This window comes from Populus nigra, chromosome 2 (genome assembly GCF_951802175.1).
Source record: "Populus nigra chromosome 2, ddPopNigr1.1, whole genome shotgun sequence".
Lineage (NCBI taxonomy): Eukaryota > Viridiplantae > Streptophyta > Magnoliopsida > Malpighiales > Salicaceae > Populus > Populus nigra.
The window spans coordinates 38,126,298-38,148,158 of NC_084853.1; the positions used below are offsets into that span (position 1 = coordinate 38,126,298).

Sequence of the window (21,861 nt, forward strand, 5' to 3'; positions counted from 1 at the left end):
GCCTGCTCGACTTGCTACCGAGACAAGTTACAATTATGTAATTATCGCCGGTGATTTTAAACGTGGTTTATATTAAAAACATGATCATTCAGGTCAGTGTTTTTTTAAAACCCGTGATTCTGAACGGAAATTAATAAAAAAACATTCTGAATGGTAATTTATATTAAAATTATTTTTTTAAAATTATTTTTAACATTAACGTATTAAAATGATTTAAAAATATAAAAAAAATAAATTTTAAATAAAAAAATTTAAATTTTAAAAAAAACACAGTTTTGTAACTAGTCAACTGTGGCAACCATACTTGAACGATGCATGCTCACTACCCTTCTCTACTTGAATTAACTGAGCATGGAGCATTTATCATCTGCACCAGTTAATTCTGAATTTGAGTGTGTAAAAATTCCACTGACTACAATAAATCATGTAACACCGAACTGGATTAAGCAATTCTTTGTCTGATACTACATCAGTACTGTCTAAAATGGAAAGGTCTTTGAAATATAATTCAAGGATCAATAAGATTAATTTTCACAGTTTAAGCCTAGTTAATGCACCTTCATTAAATTCAAATGAATGGAGATTGGGATCTCCTTATTTCTCACTCGATGAAATCTTTTTATATGCTTCAAACTTTATTCTTCCCCGACATAGACAAAAAACAGGGAGAAGGATTAATCTCTGAAGAAGCAAATTAGTACAGTCAATGTGTTCTGTTAAATCAACACTCAATGCATTAAGGTTGTAACCAAACAGAGGACCTGGCATATGCTTCCAGTTGCTGAAGCATGTGAAATGGATAGCAGGTCAATGGTCTTTGGGAAGGAAGTTAATGTCTGAACCATAAATGCATGCATTACAGCAGATATCTTACTTATTACCAGACAGGGCGATTGAAAGTTCAAAACCAGAGTTATGATCAGCAGTTCAACCTTTAGAAATTTCCATAACCAAGACAACCACTCAGGTTTCCCACATACAGTGAGGAAAGCTGATGAAGGGAAAGGAAATATCATACACTCATATTTATATATCTATAGAATGAACTCCAGGTTCTAATAGTGATTGAATCCAATGAAATTAAGTTAGGGATAAGTGACAATAAGAACAACAACATTAGGTAAAATTGGCTTAGGTGAAGCCTTTTGCATAACTCGTGGGAATCTGCTATCCTAGGAACAACAACATGAGGTAAAATTGGCTCGAGTCAAGCCTTTCGCATAACTCGTGATCTGCTATCCTAGATTAAATCTGACCTTGTCAGCCCTTTGTGACAAGTCTCTGCCAATCATGGTGCTCTATACAAGCCGAGTTCAAAGTCCTGCTGCCCGACCACAAAGAAGAGCATTTGTGGGGATTGGATATTCATCTCTCCACGAATTTGCTAGGGAATAGACTCGAAGATAGAATTGCTGTCCTAAGTACTGCCGTGCCCAGTTTTCAGACCTTACATTCCACATTCCGACATTGTCCAGAGGCATGTAAACTGCAGTCCATGACTCGGGATAGACCTGTATTTGATCAAAACATTGTAAATGACAAATGCTTCTTCCTTTTAGGATGAGAACTTCATAAATAAGGAGAGACCATCCAAGTGCATGCAGACTAGAGCATGGTGATGGGGTTGAGGAATTGTGAATTTTCACAACAAACATGTAATCTGAAACTCAGAAGATTGCTAAGAAAGTAGTGAATAAATTCGAAAAGAAGCTTCATGTTACTATCAAAAGGAAAAGGAGATGGTTTAGAAATAGTGTGCTGGTTTCCATTTTGAAATCATGTGGCCTTGTGCAAAATGCTGAGTAATTTAAATTCAGGGCTATTAAATATGTTGAAGGAAAAACTTTGCTTATTGAAACTTGATAACAGGAGAATTTAGTTTGTCCAATTACAGAACATGGCAAAATCTATATGACACTGGTAGGCTACACAGGAAATTGGCATCCCCAAAACTAAAATAAGAAATTTCCAGCTTTCTGAAAAGTTGTAATGTTACTAAAGATGCAATCAAACCTCTTATAATGCTACCGATCCAAATTAAAAGGAGACTGAATGAAAGCAATCTTATGATCCACAAATTTTCTGATATTAATAACAATTCTGTATGGTACCTGAACAGTGCAGCGAGAAATTGTGTCTCTCAAATTATAACTTAATCTGCTTGCAGGTGACCACTGTCCTCCATCCATCCTGCTCATCAGAAAGCATTGAGATTAACTAATCCAGTGGATAAAATGCATGGTGAAATTAGGTTATGATGAACTTACCCCACAACAAAGAAGTTGTGCCCATCAATGTGCCAAGACTGCACATTATCTTCTGGATTCTCAAAAACAATCTCAGCATAACCTCTGAAATCAGCAGCCATGACAGAAGTCTGGAGGTAAGCACCACCACCAGTGGGGCTGTCCGGGATGCTTCCAAGGGAGAAAACTCCAGGGATATTGTAGTGGTCCGCAAGTTTAAGTGGAGTATCAGCAGAGATGAAGGACACACTATTGACAGCATACCTTTGCTTGCCATTAATAATGGGAGCAGAGTTCTGAAGTCTAACTGTACGAGTTGTGTTGATCAATCCATAATGATAAGAGCCTTGAGGGTTAGGTCTTGGGCCACTTGCAGTTAGATTCCTCCTGATAAATATGAGGGACACAAATCAACAACAGAACTCCTGTAGTATGCAAAAGACACTCTCCTTGGCAAACTAAAAGCGAGACACTCTTCTTACCTTTATGCATCATATAACAACTATGGATATCATGTGTGTCGCAACAAACACAATAAGTGAATTTTACTGCTTTATGAAAAATAAATAGGACCAATGCTCAGAGTTCCAGAACCACTACATCTCGGGTAATTACAACACCACTAGGCAAATAAATGTCAAGCTATACCCTGTAGGAGCAAAGATCAGCATGAATGCTATAATTATTGCGCCTATGAGGAGCTCAACAACAGGAATTTGGAAGTACCTTAAGGATCGAGCTTGTTCAAGAGACCAATCAATCTGAATAGTTGGCCCACCAAGCGGAGTATCTGAAACACTTCCTGCTGAATTACTGTAATGAAGAATGGAGGTTGTAGTGAGCACCTGAGAGGTGAAGCGTGTTGAAACAACAATGAAGTAATCGTGTGCTGCTTGATCAGCTGTAACCAAAACAGAATAAGATTGTCCCGGGTGGATGTCTAGGGAATCATAAGTGTTTTGCAGTGAGTGAGTTCCTTCAACCTCCACCAGTAACATTTTATGCCCCTGGATTCTGAAATTGATGGAAGTGGTGAGCCCCACGTTTGATATCCGGAACCTGCAAGTCTTGCCTGGCCAACATACAACGCAAAATAATATTAATTTGAACACCGTCACTGTATGTTTGAATTCAAGATGGAGTAACTGCTGTTCATAATTGATTACCTTGATCAACAGTGAATGTGTAACCATTTGATCCACGACCATTGATAAGAAGCCCATCGGGAAAGGGAAGATCACTCCCACCATCTAAAATTGCTTTTAAATCCTGCAAGATACATAAGCCCATTGAAGAGTACATCTGGCACTATACATAGCTCTGTCTTTCACTTTTCCTAAAGTTCTGTGTATTTAGTAGTTAGAATTTGCTTCAAAACGATACTAACACTATGATTCTTCTTGAACCAATCACCAGCCAGGAATGTGAAATCTCCACTGGGAGGAGGGAATGGTACGGGAATGACAGAACGGCTTGCGATTTTGAAGCCACCAAAGCCTCCTGCAGCCTTGTGCATGCCAAGTGAAGGAAAATAGAAGTAGCTACCAATCTGGTCTTTCACCTGGAGCACGTAAGTGAAGTTCTGCCCAGGTGGGATGGGGCAGTTGGTACCATAGACTCCATCTTGCCATGAATTCCTTCTCTGCTGCACACCATTCCTAAGCAGGAAGTACATGACTTACGATTATTTACGAAATATCATCCGAAGCATTTCCTATCTTCCACACACAAAAGAAAAGGCATGATCAGAGTCAAATCCTACTTACTTACAGTTTGCGTTACACAGGTTAACTCATAGGATCTCCCTCCTCACACTTGCCTAATGGAAAGTAAGTACAATATTCAGAGTTCAGATCATATCCCAGCAAGGACATGAATTAATTTTCCTAAAATCCATTCTTAGAGATCCAGATAAGACACAAAATCCAGAGTGTATATTGATCTAGATCTGAGCAAGCCTACATGGTGAGATCTAAGTTTCATAACCACCAATTCAACAATCCAATCAAAAAGAACTTTTTGTCTGGATATCTATGATCAACGTTCTTTGTGATCCACATTATGTATGTCCTATACCACTAGAAGTGGAAGTTTTTCCTGTTAGCAGTGATAACTGGCACAGTGCTTGCCAAAGCAACCTTACTCCAGTCTTCCAGTTTGATCACAGGAAACCAAAGCAGCCATAAATCCTTGACTATCATTAGATTGTCCCAAACCAACGCCAAACGTGCCTACAAGTTCCAGTCAGTGTGTGTCTGTGTATAACCTTTAGCCTTACAGTTACATGCAGGGCATTAATGGTTGCAAACTGAACAAGAAAACGTGACATTCCAATAGTAGGAATTTATCAAAAAATGAAGTCATTTCCCCCACTTTTCTTTTAAACTTCGTTAACAGGATATTGAAAAGTCTGGATAAAAATACACACATATTTATAGATACTCAAGAAGTTTGTAAATATGATAAAGAGAAACAAACCAGGAGATGAGGAAAGGTTCATCCAAGCTATTGAAAACGCTGATAATCAAGTTATCATTAGTCACTGACTCAATCTGTGGGCCTGGAAATTGCCCATTTATCAAAATCCCCTGCGATTAATTACATCAAGACTCCATATAATCAACATCTTCGAAAATTAGAAATAAACTAAGCAAAAAAAAAGTTGGTCACCTCACCTGTTGCTTAACTCCAAGTGGATAGATATCACCATAAGTAACATTCCATGTATGGAACCTATAAGCGTCTTCCCCAGCAGTGCATGTCACTAACAACAACACCGCTAGCATGAAAGAGTACCGCATGTTCTTCCTATAGTGCTCACCCATTACCATCTCTCTCCAGAAGAATCCAAGTAGTGCGGTACTTTGTTATATTGAGAAGCAATAATGGAAGAAGGAGAAGAAGAAATCTTGCAACAGAGAACAACTCCCTTGTCGACTTTAAGCCTGTAAAGTCTTATCGAGAACTAGTCAAACTTTTTCTTTTCAGCTTTGGGAGCTTTAATTTATCTTCTTTGTTGGACAATGTCGGTGATTCAGATTCTTGATTTAGTTAATATCTCGTAGCAGGTAAGGTGATGGCTATGGCCCTCTCAGTCTTCACTGCTGAAATCAACGTGCAGTAATGAGCTGTCTTCACTGCTGGTTGCAGTATCCAAGGGACGAGCAATACTGTCCACCACCGTAGTTTCTTGAGTCGAGTGAAGTGAATTTGATTGGCATCAGCAAAATGGCGTATATTAATGCTTCAAATTACAGTTTTGGCCTCCTTTGCTATTTCTAAATATACCCGGGAGACCCGGATAGAATAAAACAAACGATACTTCAATTTAATACTGCAATGGATAGATACTAAGATACGTTTACTTCAGTTACGTCGTGTGTTCAATATTTTTTTTTTTACATAAAAATAATATTTAGATATCATATGCACGTTTTAAAGAATAAAAAATTTATGATAGGGATTATAGACTAGGTTAAATAAATAAATTTTATTTAAATTAAATAGTAAAAAAATAGCCAATGACACCGGATGTATTAAATTAAAAAATAATTATGATAGTCTAGAAAAAAACAATATAGCTCAATTCACTAAATATGAAAGACAAGATTGGATTAAAAAAAACAAATTGATTTAAATCAACTTGAGTTAGCATAACAAACTTGTAAACTAGATAATAAAAGTAAGATAAACCAAAAGAAAACAAATGAGAAAAGAATCACAAAGTCTAATATTCAACAAAGTAAATGTAGAATGATAAAATTAGAAAAAATTCAACAAAATAGATTTAAAAAAATAAATCAAAACGAGGTAAGGTAAGATGAACAAACTCCACAACCTGAATCATTCTAATTGTATAACATGATAAAAAGACAAAACAGAACAACGAAGATTAATTTAAAATAGAACCAAAATTTGAAGGACCAAACCAAAATTATATATATATTTTTTAAAAGCCACCTTAGAAAAAGATCCGAGCCAGCCTGAGTTAATTCGCTAAACTCGCGACCTAAGTCATGAGATTAAGATAACACGATAAAAAAGAAAGCGAAGAAAATCACAAAGCCTATTTAAAAAAAAATAATTTGAATGACGATGTCAAAAAAGAAAATAAGTAAAAAAATAATATTAACTCATGTTAACTTTTTAAACCCGTGATCTGAATCATTAGGCTGGGAGCTTCCTATCTAGAAAAATTATGAAATTTAATTTTCAACCAATCAATTATTGAAGGATAAAATTGAAAAAAAATTCAATTATATAAAAGGTAAAAAAAAATATCAATTAAAAGAATGAAGATCAAAATTAAAATAAAAAATAATTTAGAGGACAAGTAATAATTATTTATTGAATGTTGAAATTGAAAAGAAAAATCAACTTAGCAAAAGCACCTAAAAAAACAATAAAAAAAATAAGAATCAAATTAAAAAAAATAACATATCACAAATTTGGATTCAAGTATGAAATTAAAAACAAATCAAAATTTCACAAAAAAATAAAACAAGGACATGTAAAAACATGATTCTAGTGTTGAGTGGTTTTTTAAAGGAATTTGAAGGTCATTTAAACCAATATCATATTTAAACTTTGATTAAACTAAGAATTAGAAACAATCTTATGTATTGCAATCAATATTAATGAGCATATAGTTTATGGTGATTTTTAGTGTTAGGTTGCTATGAGTGTTTGGTTTGCCTCCAAAGTTATTGTTGTACCTATTTATCAAGGAAGTAATTGTTCATCTTTTTTGTTAGTTATTTTGAGATGGAATACATATACACACACACAACACTAAATGAGTTTTTCTTAATCTTCCATTTTTATTTTGTAAATTAGGTGGATTAGGCATTATGAATAATTTGTAAATAATGACAAGTGTTTTGTGAAAGTATGTTTATGATTGTAAAAGTGTTTTGGAGATTATTTTGAATATCGTTTTTTTTAACCCATTTGTCAATTGAATATGAATATGTATTTGATTGATTATGCTTTGAACTTATTCTTTATGAGTTATACATTGACACTTATAAATATGTTTATATTAGAATTTAATGCCTAGTTATAGGGCAAAATATGACTCATTATTACTATGGTTAAAGTAACTGTACACTTTGGATCCGACTTTGGGGGTTTATACATTGACATAAATAAATAAGTTTATTTAGAATTTGATGCATAGTCATAGAGCAAAACATTATCCATTGTTATTATGGTCAGAGTAATTGTAGTTTTTTTTATTTTGAATATGAGTGTGCAATCTATGTTTGTGTTTAAAATGATTTATTTAAATTGTTTAAGTTTGTAAATAATTTATAAATATACTTTTGGTTTTTTAAATCTTTGAAAGTATTGAAATCGTGATATAATAAATGAATTGATTGTATGTATTAATAAGTTTTGACATAATTAATCCAGCTATGAAGATGAAATGTTATTTACTGAGTTTGTGACACTCACCCTCTATCTAATTGATTATTTTTCAGATGATTTAGAATGTCAAGTGATTACTTTAAAAGCTTATAGTTGACTTCTAGACTTTAATATTTTAATAATTATATCAATTCATGATCTTGGACTTGTAATACATTTGGTTTTATTTGACTTTGAAGTTAGGTTATTTCATGTGAGATGATTTATATTGGATTTAATTAAATTATAATTCAATGTATTTTTTTTGGAATTAGATATTATTTTGAGATAAGATGTCTGCATGCGCATAAGACATACGACATTGTCATGCCAAAAGATTATTTTCAAGATTTTTTTTGTTCAGGGCTTGACACTGTGATAATGAGAATCTAAGAGTGTGTTTGATATTGTGATGTGTGAAGCTTTTTAAAAGTGCTTTTCAATTAAAAATGTATCAAAATGATGTATTTTCATAATTTTTTTATATTAGCAAATAAAAACTATTGAAAAAGACCTAAAAATAAATTAGTTTAATGTTTTTTTAATTGAAAAACACTTTAAAAAACAAAAGTTACAACAATATCAAATGTGATATAAAAAGAATAAAAGGTAGGTTATCCAAAAAATATTAGTAGAATAAGATGATTTCTAAGTGTCTGTCTGGAATTAAGGTTAAACCTGTTTTTTTGTTAAAATATAAATTTTTTTACTTTAAATTATATTTTTAAGTTTTTTATTGTTTTAATGTAAGTAAAAAAATAAATTAAAATAAATTAAAAATATATTAAAAAACAATTTTTATACTAATGTAAAACATCATACGGCGCCGTATGAGAAAGGGCTTTGTAGATTTCAGCATCTGAAGGCTATCTTTTTTGGAAGAATAATGGAGACTTGAGATTGGACAAAAGATAACGACTTTCTTTGGCTACATCTTAGAGCGAGTACTCGATTGTGAGTACCCACATTTCTTTCACATTCTTTACATCTTAGAGCGAGTACTCGATTGTGAGTACCCGCATTTCATGCACATTCTTTTCACTTTAATATGCCAGGTAAGCGTCTACATCAACCGTTGGTTTCAAGTCTAAAACATCTAATAAATTTTATATAAACAATTAATTAACACGAAAAATGATGTTGCAATTTAAAAAGGAAGTTTCTCATCGCTCGAATCCACAAGTAAATGATTGAGATAACAAGAATTTTTTTATTATTTTTTATGCTTTGGATCTTTTAATATAATATACTGATGTATAAAATGTAGCAAAAATAAATAATTTATTTTTTAGATTAACATGGATGTTCGGTTAGTTTGTGTGTATCTCGATTAATCCCACAAGTCTTAAAATTAATAATCATATAAATTTTTAATGATTCTAGAATTGGTAATTTATAAAAAACAAATTTAAATAACGACCAGTTTACTTTCACTATCAGCATTAAAAAAATAAATAAATAATAAGTAATATTACCGTACGATGAGATAGCACTAACCCGAACATAGCTACTTTTTGGAATCGATGCCCTGTACAATTGTCACTCTCCCTCATTGGTCGCCAACTGGCCACGAGGCCCTTACCATAAAGCACAAGCCTTATTTTAGCCATCACAGTATCGATTTGATTCCTATCGCCAGTCAAAACATTCAAAAATTAAAAATAAATGAAAAGATATTTATTTTTTTTATCATTCAAATCTCATTTATCAAATAATTATTACAGTCTTATATATAATAAATTAAAAAACCCGATTATTATTGAATAAAAAAAACAGAAAAACTATTCCTTTAAATAGGAAAACAAGAAAAGCCTAATATTGTAGAATTAACAAAATAAACAAATAGAAATTATAAACTGAAAAATAAGAAGCATAAATATTTATTTTATCAAAAAGCTCTTGTACCAGTTTTTCTGAGTTAGAAAATAGTTGTTTTCGAGTTTAAATTGTTTGTTGGGGTAAAACTTTCTCGGTTAAAAAATATCATGCACCATAAAAGCATCTAAAATAATATTTTTTAAGCAAAACTTTCTCAATAAAAAAATCAATGATACTTTTACGCGGGAGCTTCCGCATCACGTGTCTTTAGCATTTTTATATAAATCATTTTATCATTAGTTATATCACTAAGATTTTCAATAATAACACAATAATTAAATATTGAGAATTGTAAAACTCTGATATAAATGATGCATGTGAGAACGAATGTTAATGAAATTTTTTATAAGTTAAAATTCTTAAAGATTAAAAATACAATAACTTAGTGAGACTTCTAAAATATTTTATTTTTATTAATCTAAGTCTTACTTGGCAAAAAGGTTATTACAATCTTTTTTTATATATAGAAAAAAAACTAGAAAAATCTATTAATATTAAATAGATAAAATAAAAATAGAGAAAGATAAAATTACTCAATTGAAAAGGAAGAAAGAAAAATAATTAAAAAATATCTATTTTTTCAAAAAGCTACCGCATCAATTTTCGATTTTTAGGTTTCAAAACTTTTGATTTATCAAATTTTTCCTAGAATTCGAGGGGGAAAAAAGAGTAAAAAACTTCCTTTTAACCGCCATTAGACGTGGATGAATAAATAAATTATATTGTTTACTGTGAATTACATTTTGAAGTAAAATTGATAAAATCTAAAGATTTGGGGTTTAATTGATAATTGATAATAAGTTAAGGGTTAATTTGAGGTTTCTCCTAAAATGAGGTTGCCTTTATAAAATGTTAGTGGAAGGTTTGGTTGTAGCTAAATGGATGTTTAAAAATGAAGTTATAATAGTGTTTTTTATTTGAAAATATGTTGGAATAATATTTGTTTTATTTTTTAAAATTAGTAAATTAAAATAATTCGAAAATAAAAAAATTATTAATTTAAAATAAAAAAATAAAATAAAAATAAAATTTTAAACTTTTTTGAAAAGTAATTTTAAAACTCAAAAATAAAAACCCTAGCTAAATAATCAATTCTGTTTATTTTTTATATTAAACTTGATATTCCTTCCTTTTGCTGTCTTTTTCTATTTGATTTCAGAGTTCAGACCATACAGGAGGAACTAGGAAGATTAAATCAGAGAGAGAGAGAGAGAGAGAGAGAGAGAGAGAGAGAGCTCTTGTTCAGCTGGGTAGGTGGAGAGAAAACGAGAGAGAGATGGGAGCAGTCATGGGAGCCATAGTAGATGGAATCTTGACATGCATGTGGGTATTCAGCGTTCCTTTGCTGGGTGTTTTCTCCTCCATCATAGCAACATATGTGGGTGTTGAAGCCATGTCCATAGCAGGTCTTTTCATAACCATTAATGTAGCCGCTCTTTTTATGCTAACTTTCAGCTTGATAGGAGCTGCCTGTGGTGGTGCCAGTTTCAACCCTGCTACAACCATAACTCTCTACACAGCAGGCCTAAAGCCTGATGCATCTCTCATGTCCATGGCTTTGCGTTTTCCGGTTCAGGCAGCTGGTGGGGTTGCTGGTGCCATGGCAATTACGGAAGTGATGCCAAAACAGTACAGGTATGTGCTCAGAGGTGGTCCGTCGTTGAAGGTGGACTTGCATACAGGGGCAATCGCTGAGGGGGTGTTGACTTTTTTGATCTGTCTTGCTTTACATTTTGTTTTGCTCAAGGGTCCTAAAAACTTTGTGTTGAAGGTTTGGTTGCTGGCTGTGGCCACTGTGGGACTGGTTATGGCTGGAGGTAAGTATACCGGCCCTTCAATGAATCCTGCTAATGCTTATGGGTGGGCTTATTTGAACAATAGGCACACCACTTGGGATTTCTTTTATGTCTATTGGATTTGCCCCTTTATAGGAGCAACTTTAGCTGCTTTGATTTCTAAATTCCTTTTCAAGGCACCACCAATCAAGGACAAGAAAGCCTGAAGAGGGGGGATAGATCATAGATGTAGTACCAATCAATATTAGTATTTGATTTTCATCAATAATGTCGTGTGTTTTCGAGTGTTAGTGCCTCGATTATGAATATTTGAGATTATCTTTGCACCTTCAAGAATTGATCTGTTTAATTGAGGTGATTTGTTCTTCATGTTAACTACTTGTGGCTTCAGATGGGTTTGTGCAGACCCAGGATTTCAATGGAGAGTGAGGGTTTTATTGGGGCTTAAAACCTCGAAACAGTCGATGTTTGTAATTTGTATTGCTCACTGAATCTAAAGTCACTGTTGATGGGGTTTCATCCTCCATGTAAAAGTGGTAGGAACGCCAATTGCTTAATCATGAATCTGAAATACCCATATTCAATGCCCTTCTCATTGTTTTTGATTTAGACAATAACAACTAGCTGAATCCATGAGAGAGTGGAGGAGAGAAAAAGTAGAGGAAAAAGCTTAGTTCTTTGAGTTGCCAAAGCTCAAATGTCTTAGAAGCCTGCGTTGTCCCTGTCAAGCAGTCATTTTTGTTTTTGGCGCCGCCATGAATTATGCTTGTAGCTTGAAGTTGTGAGTTTTGAGCATTCATGGATTGTCCAGTCCACCCAAACCCAAAGCAAATGTCTTTGAAGCCTGCGTTGTCCCTGTCAAGCAGTCAGTTTTGTTTTTGGCGCTGCCATGAATTATGCATGTAGCTTGAAGTTGTGAGTTTTGAGCATTCATGGAGTGTCCAGTCCACCCAAACCCAAAGCAAATGTCTTAGAAGCCTGCGTTGTCCCTGTCAAGCAGTCAGTTTTGTTTTTGGCGCTGCCATGAATTATGCATGTAGCTTGAAGTTGTGAGTTTTGAGCATTCATGGATTGTCCAGTCCACCCAAACCCAAAGCCTAGTCATTTCATGTTTTGAGATAGAATTGGCAATAGGAGCTTTATTTCAGTCTTATGCTTCTTTTCCTTGCCTGGAAGAAAATTATTAGAAGCAAGCAACCAGTCAAAGCCCTAGTGGACGGACCATATAAAGAGTCGATAAGTCACAGCAGGGATGCAAGTTTCAGATAAGTAACGGGAGTAAATGATAACACCAATGGAATTTATATGAAATTGGGATCTTTTATCTTATGATTGTGAACGCAAAGCAAAATAAAAATACACAAATAGTGAACTCATAGATAGATTTTGGTACAAGTAATGGTATTATTAAAGAAGAAAATGTTTTCAGGCACCACACTCCATATTAGGTTTGGCTCAGCTACTACATTTAACAGCGAAGTTGATTTCTTCAAAAAAAAAAAAAAAAAAGAGGAAACAATGTAATGGATTGATAATACGGACTGCAATCCATGGTTGAGTATGAGGAAATCTGAAGTCTCAAAGGGGAACTCTTCAATCTCACCACAAATGCTAGAACACTGAATCTTTGTGAAGGACATCACCATGAAAGCAGTAGTAGGATGGATGTGCAGATTACTGACACTTTCCTGCTCCATGTTTTTGTTCTATGCTCTAGACTCGAGTTTCTCGCAAATGGATAAGTATGGATCTGAGCATGCTCATCACCATTGAAGCGAATTGACAAAAGCTAACTGTGAATCAATGTCCCTTTTCTCCGAGGAATATTTGATAGGCCTGGAGGCAGGGAAAATTACTGTAGTGGTAAAGCTCCTGGGCTGAAGTTTCTGCTTTGCATTTGCCTTGTGCTCACCATCTACCCTGAACTTCCCAATCTTGACCTTAGCACTCACCAGCTTAGCTGCCAACTCTACATATGAATCTTCCATGGCCTGTGAATTCAAAAAATGAAAAAGCAAAAAGAAAGAAATGAAACTTGGTTATGTGTAGGACTAATAATTAACAATTGCAATCAGCTAGAGGCTATTGATGAAATGAACTTTTACCTGGCAAAAGTGACGCCAAGGCTCAGATCTGTTCTCTAACGTGCCTAAAATTTCCATCCCAGCCCTGCTCAAAGAGGTCAAGTTTTGGGAGTTGAAAACATCAGCAATTGGGTCATTTACATTTGTAAAGGAAACAACTCCATTTATGTGCTCACTGATTTGCGCATCTTCAGATTCCATATTTCCTTTATGTAGTCCAGACTCCTTCAACTTGCCCTCCTCCCACAACCACCTCCCTTCTCTCTCATGCTGCCAGGGGAGGGCCGGTCCCGTGAAAGTCTCACAACCAGTTGAGACATATCCTAAAGCATGCAAACTATTAACAGGCACATTCATGGTTCGGAGGAAGTTCCATATAGCCTGGCCGCCCAAATTTGCCTCTGGGTTCCACTTCACGAGGCTGATGGTTCCACACCCAATTCCTTCAACTGAAGGGTGGTCAATTTGCAGAACACGAACACTAGCTCTAATGCCAGGAGACTGATCTTTTCTTTGGCCTGTGATCCAAGCACAAAGATCCTTAAGGGCCCTTCTAAGAGGTCTCACCTGTAGCACTTGACAGCATTCTTGGTGCATGTATTCAATGTCCATGCCGTAGTACTTCTCCATATCATCCAAGAGTTTGTCGGTCTGTGAGTTCAACCTCCCTGTGTCCAGGCCAAACACCCCCGATTGGAGTATCAAAGACACATCCTCAGCTCCACTGCATGATTTTAAATGCTGTGTTCAATTCATAATACTGAAAGGCATTGTGACAAAATCTCCACAACAGTACTTCCACCAAAGAACTAGACTGCACTGTCTCTCTTGAAGGTTCATTAATTCAAATGGAAGGGCTGGATATTTAGCATAAAAAACTGACCTCGTTTAAACCTAATTAATACCTAGACAACGACACTTTGTACAATTTATACACAGCTTGTCCCTTAATGCTATTCTTTTTTTCAGAATCTTGCCAAGGATTTCTCTACTCTTCGCGTTTTTCCATTCACATCGTTTTCTGTTAGAAGCGTGACTCTATAATAGCTGACGTTTGCATTAAGATATATATTCTAATGATCTTGTTAAGATCGCATTGTCGATCATTATTGGTTGCTTAATTAATCTGGCTGTCATGATAAATATATTTTTTAATCAGGAATCTCCCGTAGCTGTGAATCGTGAAAGCTGAAAGAAAAAGTTAAATAGAAAATAGAAAAGAATTTCAAAGAAGACAACCCAAAAGCATCGGCCACAACTGGGAGCTCTCTTAATTGTTTTGATGATCATCATCAACAAAATAATAGCTTACCAACAAAAAACTTTCCCTTTTGAAAAAAGATCAGGCTGCGATTGCTCTTTACCCTTTATTTTAACAAAAATATTTACTGAACCTAACATCTTCTTCTTTCATTCTCAACATTTAGAACTACATATACTTTAACTCCTGCTGCAACGACCCCACATGCCATTGTTAGGGTCAGTGCAGAATCTTTCACCAATGAAGTATATATGTTCCTTGTGCATGCATGTTTCTTTTTGAATTGGAATTCAGGCGACATCTTCTATATCTCCTGGATTTTTGACAATTTATCTAAATATCTACATTAAAAATATCCAACTAATTGAGAGATATGGGCATGGCATCAAAGTACCTGAAAGAAATGGCGCTGCCATCTATAAAATCTTGAAGGGGCTTGTTGATAATTGCTAGAGGAGAAGCTTTCTCAAGTTCTTTTGCCAGCTTGCCATAATCTTCTGTTACACCTTCAAGTTCAGCCTTCTCAGTTATCTCTGCAACAATTAGTTGAGCCTCAGGAACTACATGAAAACAGAAACTTTGATGATGAGGTACATGGGAAGAGCCAAACTGAATATTACAAAACTAAATATTAGTTCTACCTTTTGGTCTGAACATACCGAAAAAGAAGAAAAACACAAGGCAGTGACCTTTGATCTCATGGAAAGATATTGAACAGAAGAAGCTGGTAGTGAACCTCGACTGCCACAAGCGTCTGCAGCATGAAGGGTCATGATCATGAGAAAACATTGGAACTCTTTGTCCCTCTAAAAACAAGAAAACACAACGCAAAACTCATGCCCTTTCTCTAAAACCTCCGTGTCTTTGTCTTGCTGATAGCTGAAGAATATATATTCCAGGAAGAGAGCTTGAAAAGGCAGTGGGGTTTCAGGTTCATTGAACCTGGTCACTCCAGAGTCCACAGTTTACATAAAATCTCACTTGGCAGGAAAAACAAATCGGTAACCATACATATAGTACGTAACACATGGACTCCATGATGCCACCAACCTGCTCCTGTGTTTAGCTTTTTGGCTCATGGGTGATTAAATTCTTGTTTTTTATAATGTATTTTGTTTAAAAATATATTAAAATAATATATATATTTTTTTTAAGTATAGTTAAATAAAATAATGCGTTTTGAGGTCAGTGCTCTCTTTCATTTTTGGTGCCGTATTTATTTAGGTGTGGTATTTATTTGGGTATTAGTAACGTCCTATTTAAATATATGATTCGGTCTAAACAGTCAAAACATAAAAAATCTTGGACAAAGTTTGGTCCAAATGAAGTTAATGACTTCATATTTTAAACCAAGATGTCAATACTATATATTTTACCCTTAATTTTTTATTCTAGCATGCATGCTCATTATATATATATAACCTAATGAAGCTTGATTAAATCAAAAAAAATATAAATTAACATTAAGAATATAAGTCAAATTTAAAATTTATTTTTTAAAGGTTATTAGTTTGAGTCTTATAAATTTTAGGGTCATTAAAAGCTTATAAAATTGTTAATTTTAGGATCTGTAAGATTAGTTAAGGTACATGAAAGCTAATTGAAATATCCATGTTAATCTAAAAATAAATAAATGAAAAATAAAAATTCAAGAAGAAACTAAAAACGAAAAAGAAAAAAAATGATCTTCATTGGGCCTGAAGTTGATGTTGTGAGTGGGTCTTTGGAGGCTTGGGATCTTCCACCAATGAACCACAGATGTCCATCTGAAAACGCAAGCAAGAACACATTTGTGTGGAAGCAAAACAAAAGGAGGACATTTATCACTCTACTTCCCCTCCACAGACCCAAAAACTATGAATTATCCACAACCACTGCCTCCCTTCTTTGCCATTTCTCCTCCTCTCATTAGCCTAAACCCTCCCTTCAAGGAACCATGCTCATAAACTTCTCTTCCTCTCCTCTACCCCCTTCATCTTCTCTTCCAAGATTTTCCAACTCGAAGTCACCCGTTTTAGAACCATCCTCTTTAAAATCCAAAACCAACTTTCTTAAACCTCTTCCCTCTTCACCTTGCTATTCATCAAACCTTAGTTTTCACCCCAAGACTCACCTTTTCAGTAGATGCCCACATGGGAAAAGGTTGGACTTAAGGTCATGCGCTGTTTCTGGATTTGACTTGGGGAACTTTGAGTCTGTTTTAGAGGCAGCTGGAGTGTTGACAGCCATTATTGTTGTTCATGAAAGCGGTCACTTTCTTGCTGCTTATCTACAGGGTATCCATGTAAGTAAATTTGCTGTTGGGTTTGGTCCAGTTTTAGCTAAATTTAGTGCAAAAAACGTTGAGTACTCATTAAGAGCTTTTCCTCTGGGTGGGTTTGTGGGGTTTCCTGATAATGATCCAGAGAGTGATATACCTGTAGATGATGAGAATTTGCTTAAGAACAGACCGATATTGGATAGAACGATAGTGATATCAGCTGGTGTTATTGCTAATATTATCTTTGCTTATGCCATAATCTTTGTTCAAGTATTATCAGTTGGTTTGCCTGTGCAAGAGGCCTTTCCTGGGGTGCTTGTTCCAGAAGTTCGAGCCTTTTCCGCTGCTTCCCGAGATGGGTTGCTTCCCGGGGATGTAATTCTTGCTGTCAATGGAACTAACTTGCCTAAAATTGGGCCAAATGCGGTTTCCGAGGTTGTTGGTGTCATCAAGAGTAGTCCTAAAAAGAATGTGTTGCTTAAGGTTGAGAGGGGAAAGCAGGATTTTGAGATTGGCGTCACCCCGGATGAGAGTTTTGATGGAACAGGTAAAATTGGAGTTCAATTATCACCCAATGTAAAGATTACCAAGGTTGTAGCCAAGAACATCTTGGAGGCATTTAATTTTGCTGGAAAAGAATTTTTGGGTCTTTCATCCAATGTGGTGGATAGCTTGAAACAAACTTTTTTAAACTTCTCTCAATCAGCTAGTAAGGTTTCTGGTCCGGTTGCTATTATTGCTGTTGGTGCAGAAGTTGCAAGGTCGAATATTGATGGACTTTACCAATTTGCAGCCGTGCTCAATATTAATCTTGCAGTGATAAATCTCCTTCCATTACCTGCTTTGGATGGGGGTTCCTTGGCCTTGATTCTCATAGAAGCAGCGAGGGGTGGGAGAAAGCTCCCTTTAGAAATAGAGCAGCGGATAATGTCATCCGGGATCATGCTTGTTATTCTCCTTGGACTATTTCTTATTGTTCGGGACACCCTAAACCTTGATTTCATCAAAGATATGTTGTGATAATTTGTCAAGGCCTTCAAATAAAAAATGAGTTGGAGTGGTATATGGAGCTGGTTTCTTATCTGTTTGCATGATGATGATGTCTCAAGGGGGAGAATACGTAAGACTCTTTGTTCCTTTGTCGAAATCGGTTTTGGAGAAGGTATTCGTGACTTGTTTCCAATGGTATGACTATCATCTTATGTTGGATCTTTCTTGTAATTATGTGACTCACAGTTCTTAAATGATTATGGCAGCACTAAGAAGGGTTATACAGTTCCATACCCAAAATTCTGTAAAGATATCTAAAGAAAATTCATTCTTTCAGAGTTGCTCCTTGCTAATTTAGCTCATTTGGAATGAAACGGAAACTGCCCATTGAGTAATATCTTTTGTTGGTTGTACCAGGAAGAAGTCAAATATATAGATAGAAAACTTCTTGTTGGTATAATTTGTTTTGGTTCTCCAAGGATAAACAATGCTTATTCTGAAAACTCTACCACAAAAAAACGAGTTTTGATTCGGTTCTAACATCTCTGATAGACCCATCTGGGTGTTAAGTAGGAGTGTCCACCAGTAAGCATCAGCAGAATGAAGCAAGAGCATGTTGAATGAAACCTGAATCATAGTCTGTGTGTTTAGCTCATGCATCAGTGCGTGTATTCTACAAGTTGACAGATGAAGATCTTATGCATGTTTTATTCTCGTTTAATTTTAACTAGCAGGAACTTGTCAACACCTTGTTTTTTGTGCTTCAATTAAACTGCTGAAAACCATTCATCAGAGCACCTGCATCCACCACAGTTCGCAGCACCAGGGACTGATAACAAGGGGGCATGATATATCAACATGCAGATAAAGGCCCTTGATTTGAGATGTGCTAAAATGCAGATACATGCATGGGGGATCATCTTTTTTTAGAATACCTTGCTTGATGGATGATCAATTCTATTATCCATGTACTTGGTCCGTGAGGTTACTGAGCTTGTAAAGGTAGCATTTTGTTAAAAAAACTAAATCTGCATATTTCAGCTTCTGATAACCATTGCTGTTGGTGGAAGGATGGATGAAGAAGAATTAAGATTAAAGAAAAACTAAAAGATAATGAACGGTTGCAACCGTACCTATGCACTGTCTAGCTACCGGCACCGTTTTTAGCCCTTTTTACTCAAAACGATTTTACAAATAAATAGTGATTTTTTGTAAATTTGAATTTGGTCCTTGGTGTTTGAGGTTTGTATGGAATGGTCTGTACACTTTATTTGTGTTAAAATGAGGTCCTTGTATGTACAGAAGATTGAGGTTTGTATGGAATGGTCCCTAAACTTTATTTGTGTTAAAACTAAGTCCTTATATGTCGAGAAGAGAGAATCGATGAGAGAAAAGAGAGGAGAGAGAAATGTTCGTGTGTGTTATGTGTGTCAAAATATATATATATATATATATATATATATATATATATATAACACACTAAAACATGTTTTGAAGTTCAAAAATAATATTTAGATATTGTTGGGATGATTCTAGTGTGTTTGGAGCATAGTTTTGAAACCCGACCTGGTTATTAATCCGGTCAAATGATCGGGTCACGGGTCAGGTGAGTTGATCCGGGTTAACCCGGATCAACCCAAAAGGATAAGCTGATGCCAAACAACCCATCCCTTTCCTTCTCTCCCTCGAAAATCCTCCATTAATAGAACTCTCCAATCACTTCATACCCATTAAAAAATCCTTGATTCTCTTCTTCACCACCAAACCACCTTCTCCACCTAAGCCATAACAAAACCTTTTGATTCACACTCACCGAAACTTACTCCTCCAGCTTGCTAGTTTCAGTAGTTTCTTAACTGAAAATGAAAAGGATAAGCTGATGCCAAACAACCCATCCCTTTCCTTCTCTCCCTAAAAAATCTTTCATTAATGGAACTCTCCAATCACTTTATATCATTAAAAAATCCCCGATTCTCTTCTTCACCACCAAACCACCCTTCTCCACCAAAGCCCTAACAAAACCCTTTGACTCACACTCACCGAAACTCACTCCTCCAGCTCGCTCACTCCAACTCGAAACCCTTAAAGCCTTGGAATGGAGTTTCCTCTGTAACCAACTCACTCCCTTCACTTCAACTTCGATGGGCAAATCGATCACTCGAAACGCAAAAATCCCAATTGGCAAGACCAAAGAAGAGAGCCAGAAGCTTCTAGACCAGACTGCAGCTGCATTGGTTGTGATGGAATCTTTTGTTAATTAGATTTGCTTTGTGATCAATGTGTCCCCCAATTCTGCTTCGTTATTGTTCATCGTTTTGGCCTTTTAAAAGGTCGGCCAAAACGATGTCGTTTAATGTCTATTAATATATATAAAAAAAGAGATCGGGTCTCAACCGGGTTTGCCTGGGTCGGCCGGGTCCCGGGTCGACCCGGCGGGTCGACCGGGTTTCACCGGGCCAACGGGTTTTTGTCTCCACCCGGACCGGTCCTAGGCTCGGGTCGGCTGGGTCCCGGGTTGACCCGCTGGGCCGGTTCGGGTTTTAAAACTGTGGTTTGGAGGTAAAAATGATGTTGAAATTAGGAGAGATAAATGATTCTAATATTTATATCGGAACAAAGGAAAGGTTGCGATTTCCGGTTTTAAAATAGTTTTCATAGATAATATTATTTTTTATTTTTAAAATATATTTGTATAAAATTTTAAATTTTAAAATTATCTATACGTAAGAATAAAAAATTATTATTATCATAATTTTAAAATTTAATTCGGGGCAAAGCTCGGGTAATAAATCGAGTAGGTTACCAAGATTTTTTTTAATGATCAAAATGATATTGTTTTAACCCAAAAAAATTCATTGGGTTTTTTTATCCAGGATTTGATCAGGTTTTACCTCAGGTCGACTAAGTTGCGGGTCGATTAGGGTTTTTAACTGGGTAATGTTGGGTCAATCCTTCCTTTATTTTTTCTTAAACTCGGACTGATCCAGGTCTTGGGCCAACCAGGTTCCGGATTGACCTGTCAGGTCAGTCCGAGTTTTATAACTAAGATTGTTGTATTATTATTAATTTCAGCTTTTAATATAAATTAAAGTTGAGAAAACAATATCTACTACTTTTTAAAATATATAAGGGTAAAATAGATTTTTTATATTTTATTTTATCTTGTTTACCATCAACCAAATATAATATATAAACAATCACTTTATCTTGTATATCATTACTAAACACAATTATATTTGTCTTCTATTTCATTCTATCTTTTCTTTTTTTATTGTTTCTGTCTCTTATATTTCTTATATTTCGGGATAGTAAATAAATACTACTTAAATTTATGGAGTAGTTATACTATGTTGGGTTGTGAATCAAATTAATTGACTCTTATAGGTAGACCTTTTGTTTTGCTATTTGAATTAAAATAATCATAAACACACATAAATTTATCATAAGATTTTTAATTGCTAAGTTAATAAAAAAATTGACATTTATATTTAAAATTTAAAATGTCACATTAATTTCGTATAATTTTTATATCTATATTTATTAACTTATTTATATATTTCACATAAAAATATATGGTTGTCAATATTTGTGAAATATTGTAACAAATATCAAAATAAATATATGCTATCGAACAACTTTAGCTTAAAAAATTTCTTTTTTCCCCCTAAAACAAGCATCATTTTATCCTAAATTAAAAAAATTGTCATCTCAAAAAAATATCTTTCTATGTTTTTGAAGTGAGAATCTTGGCCTCTTAAAAAAAAAGAAACATTTCTTTTAATTTCCATGTCAATTCAGACTAAATCAATGTATTTCCTACTTGTACATTAAAAAAATAATAATAATTTTATCGAGTATTGACTCGAGGAATGAAACCAAAAAGGTTAAGAAATTGCAAACTTCCTTGACCATGAAGTCAACCTTCCTTTGCATTTAT

General features: G+C 34.8%; 4 protein-coding genes across 9 annotated transcripts; 2 read left to right on the forward strand and 2 right to left on the reverse strand.

The window, feature by feature from the left end:
* Window positions 1-1,010: 1,010 nt before the first annotated feature.
* Window positions 1,011-5,426, reverse strand: LOC133681581 (L-ascorbate oxidase homolog). Its single transcript, XM_062104665.1, has 8 exons — window positions 4,922-5,426; window positions 4,725-4,834; window positions 3,634-3,904; window positions 3,413-3,515; window positions 2,973-3,318; window positions 2,268-2,633; window positions 2,112-2,190; window positions 1,011-1,511 (listed from the first exon to the last, which is right to left on the reverse strand). Exons 1-8 carry the CDS (start codon window positions 5,075-5,077, stop codon window positions 1,314-1,316), a joined length of 1,629 nt encoding a protein of 542 aa, XP_061960649.1. The 5' UTR covers window positions 5,078-5,426; the 3' UTR covers window positions 1,011-1,313.
* A 5,242-nt stretch (window positions 5,427-10,668) lies between these two features.
* Window positions 10,669-11,886, forward strand: LOC133682483 (aquaporin SIP1-1-like). Its single transcript, XM_062105831.1, has one exon. It carries the CDS (start codon window positions 10,810-10,812, stop codon window positions 11,533-11,535), a length of 726 nt encoding a protein of 241 aa, XP_061961815.1. The 5' UTR covers window positions 10,669-10,809; the 3' UTR covers window positions 11,536-11,886.
* An 827-nt stretch (window positions 11,887-12,713) lies between these two features.
* LOC133682482 (5'-adenylylsulfate reductase 3, chloroplastic-like) lies at window positions 12,714-15,652 on the reverse strand. Of its 5 annotated transcripts, none has more exons than XM_062105830.1 (4): window positions 15,364-15,652; window positions 15,069-15,207; window positions 13,435-14,137; window positions 12,714-13,320 (listed from the first exon to the last, which is right to left on the reverse strand). In XM_062105830.1, the coding sequence occupies exons 1-4, from the start codon at window positions 15,461-15,463 to the stop codon at window positions 13,093-13,095; spliced, it is 1,170 nt and encodes a 389-aa protein (XP_061961814.1). In that variant the 5' UTR covers window positions 15,464-15,652; the 3' UTR covers window positions 12,714-13,092. The 5 variants fall into 5 exon arrangements, with proteins under 5 accessions (XP_061961814.1, XP_061961811.1, XP_061961813.1 ...); XM_062105827.1 differs by having other exon boundaries at window positions 15,069-15,234; window positions 15,334-15,652; XM_062105829.1 differs by having other exon boundaries at window positions 15,334-15,651.
* An 818-nt stretch (window positions 15,653-16,470) lies between these two features.
* On the forward strand, window positions 16,471-18,975 carry LOC133682882 (membrane metalloprotease ARASP, chloroplastic-like). Of its 2 annotated transcripts, none has more exons than XM_062106429.1 (2): window positions 16,471-18,119; window positions 18,659-18,975. In XM_062106429.1, exon 1 carries the CDS (start codon window positions 16,611-16,613, stop codon window positions 17,952-17,954), a length of 1,344 nt encoding a protein of 447 aa, XP_061962413.1. In that variant the 5' UTR covers window positions 16,471-16,610; the 3' UTR covers window positions 17,955-18,119; window positions 18,659-18,975. The 2 variants fall into 2 exon arrangements, with proteins under 2 accessions (XP_061962413.1, XP_061962414.1); XM_062106430.1 differs by having other exon boundaries at window positions 18,718-18,975.
* Window positions 18,976-21,861: the final 2,886 nt, after the last annotated feature.

Bases quoted from the DNA above. Each gene is read 5' to 3' on its own strand.
- LOC133681581 (XM_062104665.1), bottom strand. From the start codon at position 5,077: ATGGTAATGGGTGAGCACTATAGGAAGAACATGCGGTACTCTTTCATG. The intron at 3,319-3,412 runs GTAATCAATTAT...TATGTTGGCCAG, and splicing joins CACATTCACTGTTGATCAAG to GCAAGACTTGCAGGTTCCGG. The intron at 1,512-2,111 runs GTACCATACAGA...GATCAAATACAG, and splicing joins TTTCTCGCTGCACTGTTCAG to GTCTATCCCGAGTCATGGAC.
- LOC133682882 (XM_062106429.1), top strand. From the start codon at position 16,611: ATGCTCATAAACTTCTCTTCCTCTCCTCTACCCCCTTCATCTTCTCTT.
- LOC133682483 (XM_062105831.1), top strand. From the start codon at position 10,810: ATGGGAGCAGTCATGGGAGCCATAGTAGATGGAATCTTGACATGCATG.
- LOC133682482 (XM_062105826.1), bottom strand. From the start codon at position 15,453: ATGATCATGACCCTTCATGCTGCAGACGCTTGTGGCAGTCGAGGTTCA. The intron at 15,284-15,363 runs GTCACTGCCTTG...TGTAATATTCAG, and splicing joins ATCTTTCCATGAGATCAAAG to TTTGGCTCTTCCCATGTACC. The intron at 14,138-15,068 runs GTACTTTGATGC...AAAATCATGCAG, and splicing joins GGCAGCGCCATTTCTTTCAG to TGGAGCTGAGGATGTGTCTT.